Source organism: Nicotiana sylvestris, chromosome 8 (genome assembly GCF_000393655.2).
Source record: "Nicotiana sylvestris chromosome 8, ASM39365v2, whole genome shotgun sequence".
NCBI classification, from domain to species: Eukaryota; Viridiplantae; Streptophyta; class Magnoliopsida; order Solanales; family Solanaceae; genus Nicotiana; species Nicotiana sylvestris.
The window spans coordinates 90756991-90766827 of NC_091064.1; the positions used below are offsets into that span (position 1 = coordinate 90756991).

Sequence of the window (9837 nt, forward strand, 5' to 3'; positions counted from 1 at the left end):
TTTTGGACAAGAAGTCCTCCTTGTTTCCTTTGTCAAAGATTTGAGAGACACTCAAGAGAATGTACTTAAGGCCATTTCAATAGAATGAGTGAGTGACTTCCAGACTTTTCCAACTCCAAGAATGTACCCTTTTTTTCCATTGCCAAAAGATACATTCCCTCATTGCAGGGCTTTTAGTGAAAGAATGTTCGTAGTGTTTCCAGTCATGTGCTTTGAACACCCACTATCCATGAACCATTGTTGACCGCTTCCTTTCACTATTCCATGCACAAGAGATTAATAGTTAGTTTTAGGAACCCAAGAAAGTTTGGGTCCCTTGTAGTAGGTAAAAGGATGAATAAGAGTTCTCTTAGTCCATGCAGGTAATGTTCGTTTTTTGTGAGTGGTACCTGGTTTCGCTTTTGTAGTCACCTTTTCAGCAAACACTTTGTTTTTCTAAATCGATTGATTCTTGGCCTGGACATCTTCCTTGAGGTGCCTATTGTTCCCACATTGGGTACAAAGCCAGTTATTAGAGTCAGTGACATACTTGATGTGAGGGTTGTGAGGAGTTTTCTCCCTTTGGAACCTTGTTCCCTTCCTGTTTTCACAATCATTAGTGTGCAAGGCAGTGGTAGCTTCTAAGGACCAGGTCCACTTTAGGGACATTTCAAGGTCATTCTTTACTCTTTCCAGATCAGTTTGGAGTTTCTCATTTTTCTCAATTTCAGCACACATCCTAGATCTCATAGCTTTCACCTCATTTCAAGCCTAGTATGTTCCTCACTGGCTATTTCCTTTCCCTTTCTAGAATTTTCAGATTCTTACTTAGTCCATGGTTTCACTATTATTTCCCTTAGGTCTATAATTTCTGCCAACACATCATCATTTTCTTTTCTGAGGATTTCAATGGTTTTCTTATGGTCAGTAACTACAACCACTAATTCGTCTCTAGTTTGTTCAGATTCTCCTAATTCTAAGGTCAACGAATCCCTATCTTCCACAAGACTATGAAAAGCAGTGATTAATACATCAGCTAAAGACATGAGTTTTTTGGAGAATAGGATTTTAGATTTCTCTGAACATCCCTGAAATTTACCTCTTTGTTGCCATTATCTTCATCATCATCTGATTGAGCCATGAAAGAAAAAGTTGAGTCATATCCAATCTCCTCGCCTTCAACTGTCATCATAGAACTATCACTAGTATCAGTTTCATCTCCAGACTCACTAGAGGAACCCTTCATGCTGCAAGAGCCTGTCTCATCATATTGTCAGCGGATCTTTTTCTATTAAAGTCCTTAAAGGGAACCGGGTTCGTCTTAGCTGTTTTCTCATGGTAGTTCTTGGAGAATTCTTGTTTCAAGATAGGACAATGTTTCATGAAGTGTCCAGGCTTTCCACACTTGTAACAAAGATCACAGTTTTTTAGTCTGTTAGAGCCGTCGCTTTTTAGCATTTCTCCATTTCTTCTGACCATCTTCTGAAATCTTTTGGTTATGTAAGCCATGTCACTGTCTTCCTCACTTGAATCATTGTTATCAGCTTCAAGTACCAGGTTTTTTTCTTTCTTTGGTTCTTTTCTTTCATTGTCTATCTTTCTCTTCAACTCATAGGTCTTCAAGTTTCTGATCAGCTCTTCTATGGTCAGCTCTTGTAAGTCCTTCGATTCAGTAATAACATTCACTTTGCTTTCCCAAGAGCTAGACAGAACATTTTCCTCACTAGCTTATTTCTGGGAATAGTTTTACCAAGTGAATGTAACTCATTTATGATGGAAGTGAATCTTGTGTGCATATCTTGAATGGATTCATCGTCCCTCATTTTAAAGAGTTCATACTCGGTAGTGAGCATATCAATCTTAGACTATTTTACTTGTGTAGTTCCCTCATGAGCTATTTGCAAGGCTTTCCATATCTCCTTCGCAGTGTCACAGGTAGAGATTCTATTATACTCTTCAGGTCCTATTCCACACACTAGAATTTTCTTGGCACAAAAATTCTTCTCCACAGCTATCTTGTCTGCTTCAGTGTACTCTTTGCTGGATTTTTCCATTGAAAATGGAAGTTCATCTAGTACCTTGGTTGGAACATAAGGACCATCGCATATGATGTCCCATAACTTACAATCCTCTGCCATGATAAAATCGTGCATTTTTATTTTCCACCACCCATAGTATTGTCCATTGAACTTGGGTGGTCGGTATGTAGATTGACCTTCTCAAAATTTGGTGGAGCAGCCATGAGGATCCTTCCTAGGTGTTAGCCTGATAGGAGGAACCTGCTCTGATACCAATTGTTAGTTTGTGTGAGTCCACCAAACAGTAGAGTATCTGGTCCTTTACGAGATTCTGCTGAGAATGCTAATACAGCAGTACGTAAATAAGGCAGAGGATTTTTACGTGGAAAAATCCCACACAAGGGGATAAAAAAACTACGACTTATACCTATAGGCTTTCAACTTCACTAACTTGTAAAAACCTATTACAAGCCACTTTGCAATGACTCCATTACAAAGAATTTACTCAACTAACTTGTGGTACTCTTACCACAAGCCACTTTGTGACTTCATAGTTACAATGACTTTTACTAACTTGTGATGCTCTCACCACAAGCCGCTTTGTAACTCTACAATTACAAAAACTTTTGCTTATAATTAAACCTAGTCACAATATAAACTCAAGGAGCTTACGGATTTACAAGAGGATTCCTTATCAAACGCTTCTAGCTAAGCAGTTTAGGAGATACAATAAGTATAATCACAAAGTTACAACTCAACTAGGACAACAACAAACTATCTTTTAGGAACTGGCCCGTAGTTATGTTCAACTTTGTTCTTCAAGCTTGTGAGGATTGATTTCTCTATTTTTGGCAAGAAAATTGAATAAGAAACTGAAACCTTCAAATGATGTTTTGTATAAACTCATTGTAGGTACATCTTGATCACATCACTTGAAATGACGTGAGCACTTTAGTTGGTCAGAGAATGAGTGGGCGCTGGAGACAGTGCAGTGCGGTAGAAACAGTGCAGTCAGTCATTTCATTTCTAGTTATGACCAATTGACTTGTACTGTGATAAGGGAACCACAAGGGTATCAGATCCTTGTTTGGGTTCCTAGCTCCTGAAGCTATAGCAATTCACCTTTAGCTGGAATTCGTTAAGCTTGCAGTATAGTCCGAGTAAGTCAGGTTCCCTATCTGGTTCTTAACGATAAGTTTGTTAGATCATCAAAACATAAGGCAAGAATATTTAAAACCTATCAAGTTGCCTGTGTAGATACAAAATTTGTTGTCCATTTTTGGACAGAGAGGAAGAAGCCATTAATGAACCATGGTCCATTCTGTAGAGCTTTCCGTGCATTTTCTTCTTTACTGAACTTTACTGCATAATAATCTTTACCAAGATCTATTAAGGAGAAGTTCTCCGTCGGTCTCCAAAGACTTTGTATTTTTGCTCTTAGGTAGTGATGGAGAACTCTTTTTCCTATTAATATGATTATCATTGAGAATTTCCATGGTTCATAAATCCTTTGGATATCCTGATCAGATAGAACTATATTTTTTATCCTGCTCTCTTCTGTCTTTTGTAGGCATGGGATAGTCGGAATGTGTTGAACATCCATGAACACAAGTGAAGGTAGGTCTTCACTTTGATGTTCATCATGAAATTGGATTTTCCCCAGAAGTTTATCATTATACGAGTTGTCTTGATCAGGCGAGTTGTGTTGTGGGTGGATTTTTGCAATATCAGGAGGTTTTGGCGGAATAGAAGTTCCCAGATTGCTATCATTTTGGCTGAGATTGGTCATAGTTGGGATTATGAGAGTAGAGAGAAGGAAGACCTTCTCTCACTAGATGATTATTGTAAATACATGTTATGTTAAACTTGCTCACAGAATATTTTTCTCTTGTATTTCCACATTTGACCTTATTTTCTCCGAAGAATTTCAAGACAATATTAGTTTATACAGGCAAAACAAAATTTGTTTAATAGATCTAGAATCAGAGTGAGCCTAATGTGAGGCTAAAAGTTATAGGAAATTGTAAGTGTAAAATTTATGGCAAAATCAAAAGCTTATATGAGTGGTTAGGATTTATCCATAATATTTGAGCTAGTCGAATTTGGTAGCTTAATGTATTAAAAAGGTTATGGTGCATGCACATGTCCAAATGCGAAGAGGCATTGTTTAAATACCAAGATCCTCAGATTTTATTGGATTTACAGAAAGGAATAACAAGGATGAAAATCATATTGCAGAAAAGAAAGGAGAAAGAAAAGCTCTATATTAAATCAAGAACTGCTACCTTTATAGTAAATTGTAATAGGTAAATGTCATTCGAAGGATTGACTCCAAAAACTGCCAGATTATAATGAAAATGATCGGAAATAATCAATCAAATAAAAAGAAATCAAGCCATCCTTATCTGGATATGATATTTTTTAAAAGAAAACAATTTCATTGGTGAATCTTTGTGGATACAATTCTGTTTGCTCCCTTATTCTTCCTCCACATTGTTCTCCGTGATTTCAGGGCTGTTTTAGCGTATTTCTCGAACATAGGATGACGGAGATCTCCTTAGGATTTGATCTCCATGAAAGGAGATGGTAGATCTTCTTGAAGTATTTGATTGTCAAGAAATGTTTGATCACACTCCAACCAGACTTGAAAAAGATATAATTTGATGTTTTGATCTCTTTGTGAAAATCCCAAGAGTTTCGAGATGATCTCTGGATATATTTGATATGCATCAATCAAGCTAATTTGCAGACTACAGGACTCTGGCAAAGGCTTTAATACACAAAGCATAAATCCGAAAATGAAGGTGAAGTAGATTTGAAATGAGCAGAATATATCATGAGATGATAAGAAAAGGAAAAGTGGAAGTACCTAAATCACTATCTAAAACTACAACCTCAAGTAACTATTGCAAAGAGATTAATTAAAATGAAAAATACAATTTTGAAAGTTTATGTTTTTCTGTTTGGTCCAAAGACATACTTGATGATCGAATCTTTGATCGATAACAATTCAGGGAACTCATTTTTCAGCTTTGTCGTGTCAAGCTCGTTGTTACTTCTTGGTGCAACGATCACTTTTGCTTGTTCTTGAAGATTAAAATTCTGCCACTTAAAGTTGGGATCTATGTATTCTCTGTACATCTCTAGAATCTCATTGTGGCTCACAACTCCCGGATTGGTGAAGTTCCATATCCCTCTGCAGTTTCTCTTTGCCATCTCAATAGAGATTGGTAGTAGCTCATCTAGCACTGTCATGCTATTTGGGATGTTTACCACTTTATCATAACGCGTGATCTTTGTGATGAAGTTTCTCGGGTTGCAAAGGTCAGATGATATTGGCATTCTCACTCGGAGGGTACAAACATTTTCATATTCTTTTAGAAGCTCCTCAACCTACAGATATTAACAGAATGCTTCAGTTGTTATGTTATAGAAATCAAATCAAATCAAAATGTAAATCTAGTTGCTGCCTCTGCATTAAAGCCAAAGTTAAATGAACTTCAAGTGTTTTTCCATTGTTGCTCAAGAAAATTAAGGCCATTAGTTGTAGACAAGGCAACTAAATAGATGCCTGTGTTTTCACGCATACTGTTTGAAATGCTTAACTGAAATGAACTACTTACCATGGCTTTGGTCTTGGAGTAGAAAGATCCTGTAAAATTTGGCTTGTCTTCCTCCTTGAATCCAATGCCTGAGCCTAATGGGTGCCTCTCGTCATACTCAAATATGCAACCTGTCGCGAAATTCATCACCAAGATGTCTGCTGCTCTGCAGATATCAGCCAAAGTTAGTGTACCAACGACATTAGTTCTAATTGTCTCTACTTTATGCGATTCACACCAATCCACATTAGGCCTCCCAGTAATACCAGCCGCGTTGAAAACATGGGCTGGCCTTACTCTTATCATGTCATGCATTAACGAATTTCTATCCTGCAATCTTCCTGTCCCATACTCGTATGCTATTCCACGTTCTTCACAAATCTTTCCTAACAACCCTCCAATCCAACCAGTTCTTCCATAGATCAAGAACTTCATCTCCGAGCCACAGCCTTTCTTGCAACCTTTTATAAGCTGCAACAGGCAACTTTCATCATGTGAAGGCATAATGTTTGAAATTCTTGGATGCGGGTGAAGGGCTCCGGTTATATCACCCCACCAATCAGGATTTTTGGTGTACCATTCCAGTGCCATCTTTAGTCCTTCCTCCCAAGAGGTCCGTTCTTTCCACCCTAGCTTCTTAAGCTTTTGGTCATCCAAGAAATATCTTTGGTCATTAAATGGCCTGTCTTGCACAAACTCGATAGCTTGTTGAGCATTCAAGCCGAATAATTTGCATATGTCCTCAGCCACATCCAAAACTCGCCTCTCCTTTTTAGTGCCAATGTTATACACATGTCCAATCACCCCTTTATGCAATATCACATCAAATGCCTCAGCAACATCATCAGAGTACAAATAGCTCCTAACATTTGATCCATCCCCGTGAATTGGCAAATGCTCGCCCTTCATGGCAAGAATAATGAACTTTGGAATCAACTTTTCAGGGTACTGATTGGGGCCATACACGTTATTCCCTCGTGTTGTGATTGTCGGTAGGCCATAAGACCTATGGTAAGCCATGACAAGCATTTCAGCGCCCGCTTTAGTAGCAGAATATGGATTAGTAGGGAGGAGTTGAGAAGCTTCAGGATTGCCAATGTCAGTCTCCAAATCAGTCTCACCATAAACTTCATCTGTACTAACATGAATGAATCTCTTGATAGATTTAGTCAACTTACAAGCTTCAAGAAGTACATGTGTACCATAAATATTATTGATTGTGAACTCAAATGAATTTCCAAATGAATTATCCACATGAGTCTGTGCTGCAAAATGCATTATTGTGTCAATCTTCTCCTCAACCAAAAGATGGTTGATAAGATCAGCACTTGTAATATCAGCCTTGACAAATTTGAAATTCGGCGATGAGTAACTCGGCTCCAAATTTTTCAGGCTCGAACAATAATCGAGCTTGTCAAGAGCAACAATCCTGTAGTCAGGATAAAGCTTGGTCAATCTGTTGGTTACATGGGATGGAATGAATCCTGCTGCACCAGTTATGAGGATGTTTTTGGGTACATAAGGAGCTGGTTCGGACATCCTTTCTTTCTCTGCTATTTTAACGCTCTGTTACAGAATCATAGGAAAGAAACATTTAGGCTTTTGCTTAACATGAAAAAACAAACGGATTATTTATTAGTTCTACTGACCTTAAAAGTAATACTTCCTTCTACTAATGAATGTAATATGGTGAATCATTAGCAATTCAATTCCGTTTTTATTCTAAATAATCTTTTAGTATGCTATTCTGATAGGAAATCAATTCACAGATATCACGAAATTCTGAAAAAATCTTCTTCACAATTATAAACTGAGAAATGATATGTCTAGGGCCAGAGGCTAATGTAATGTAGTTTCATATGGTTCCACCGAACCCAATATATTTTAATTACATGGAGCATAAATATATGTATAAACGTGAAAAATCACTACCAAATTTGAAAGTGTAATGGATTTTGTGGTATCTTCCATCAAATTTAAATCTTGAGTCCACATATATCCTGCACCAACTCACCCCCCACCACACCTCTTTCCTGTGGAGACCATTACTCTTTTACACTTGAGATTAATTAATTTTAGACATGTGAAACAATGGGATTCTTTTTATTTGATTTTAATGCATAAATCTTGATAAATAGTTTATGACAAACAGAGTAGAAATTATCTTCAACTGGACAAACTCAAGATTATATCATGCGACCAATAGAAAACTAAATCATCAACACCAACAAATTGATCCCAACAACAACAACACAAACAAATAGAAGAAACTATTTTGACTTACACTTTTCACTTCATGGAATTTTAGAATCTTCAGTGGGTATTACAGATTGTACACATAAAAAAGAAGGAAATGAAGTAAGAGACTCTAACACATCAATATAGTGGTAGTTACGTTGGAGGAAAGGAAAGGTAAGAGAGTAAAATGGTAGAGAAAAGAAAGCTTTGCTCAAAAGTAGTAGAGATATGTACGTATGACTGTTGATGATGCGTGATGATAGCAAAAGTAGTAGAGATTAAGCGAGTCTCTAGTTCCTCGTTTTCAGGTTGACAGAAATATGCAAACGTACGTACGTGCTGTTGAATATCCCATTACGTATATAAGCCAGATTAGATTAGAATACCTATATATATATATATATTACACTTTGACACCCCTAGACTTTTTAAATTGACCCCATTTACCTAATGAAAACAAGTGTTAACTTATAGGATATCATGCATATTTGGCAAATTCTTCAAAGTACATTTTGTCAAATGTTCCGATAGTAGCATGGAGCTTGTGCTGTCCAAATCATCTTAAAAACTCTTTTGCTAGATTAGAAGCCTTGAGTAGTTCACTATTTGATAAGTTTTTTCAAAAAGTGCATTTGTGTGTCAAATTGCGAGAACAATATGTAAATATAAAAGATTCACTTTAGAATTAACATTCATTAAATAAAAGCAATTGATGAAATATGTATTAAGAGAAACTTTAGCTAAATTTTTTACTTTTATTTAATAAAATGTAAAAGATCAAATCATAAGTTAGAGATAGATATACTGTGGACAATGCGTAATGTTATATTTTGTCTATACTGCTGTGATACATTGGTAAATAATTTTTTTTTATAAGAATAATTTTTATCTTGCAAAAATTAAATACAACATCTACTTCTTCCTCCCGATAGAAAAAAAAAGGATCATGCTACTACACATCTTTTCATGCCAAAGACATTAACTTTACAAAACAGGCATTTAATGTTTGAAATTTATGAAAAAAGCTTAGCCAAACATATTGTAAATTTTATGTGGAGCCCAGTTATGCGCTACCTATTGAATTTTTATCTACCTTTTAACAAAATTTTAACTGATAATATTTTTGGGTAACTTCAGTCTTCATATACATATATTTTTCTCTTCTTCTTCGTTGTTGCTTTCTTCTTCTTTCTGCTTAGTGTTTCTTTTTCTTCATCTTCGTTGCAAAATGGCTTTGTTAAATTTGTTGTTGTTACAATTTGATAATTAAGGTTTGTTCTTTATGATATATAAAAGTTAATTTTCAAATCTGAGCTTATTTATAGTAGACTCGGGCGTTGAATTGTATGTTGCATTTCGGGGTGTACATAGATCGAGTTGGTTCAGGTTTTACAATTACCAAAACCAAACCAAACTAATTGTCTCGGATCTTAAAATCTATAAACCAATCCAAACCAACAAAAGTAGAATTTTTCAATCTCGATTTTTCTTGAATTTTTCGATTTTCTCAGGTTTTTTTCCAGTAAAATCTTCATAACATAAAATATAACTTGTGCTCTAATATTTTTTTGGTCCTAGTAGGATAAACCTATATAAGATGTTATTCAAGAAAATAATATAAAATAATGTGAGATGAATCATGATATTATACTAAATACTCAATAAGTCGCATAAAATAACTACTGCTAATTAATATGCCATAATGAAATAAACATAATCTAAAAATACTAAGTCATGCTAAAATAAGTACGGCTAATAAGTACTAAGTATTAATTATATGACTAAATAAAAAAATAAGTTATGCATTTTCACTATCTTAATCAATGCAAAACGAAAACCCAAGACTATTATCATTCCTAGTATTGAATTGAATTTTTTTGCTAGTATTAGTATCGACTTGATTTTGCTTTGGGCTTTATTTGAGTTACTAACTTTAATTGTCTATAAAACATATTTGACCATTCAAAAATTCTACGTCCAAGCTTGAAATAATACATTAA

General features: G+C 35.6%; 1 protein-coding gene across 1 annotated transcript; it reads right to left on the reverse strand.

The window, feature by feature from the left end:
• Positions 1-4784: 4784 nt before the first annotated feature.
• LOC138874592 (trifunctional UDP-glucose 4,6-dehydratase/UDP-4-keto-6-deoxy-D-glucose 3,5-epimerase/UDP-4-keto-L-rhamnose-reductase RHM1-like) lies at positions 4785-8036 on the reverse strand. Its single transcript, XM_070153318.1, has 3 exons — positions 7884-8036; positions 5621-7165; positions 4785-5390 (listed from the first exon to the last, which is right to left on the reverse strand). Exons 2-3 carry the CDS (start codon positions 7136-7138, stop codon positions 4947-4949), a joined length of 1962 nt encoding a protein of 653 aa, XP_070009419.1. The 5' UTR covers positions 7139-7165; positions 7884-8036; the 3' UTR covers positions 4785-4946.
• Between the last annotated feature and the right edge of the window lie 1801 nt (positions 8037-9837).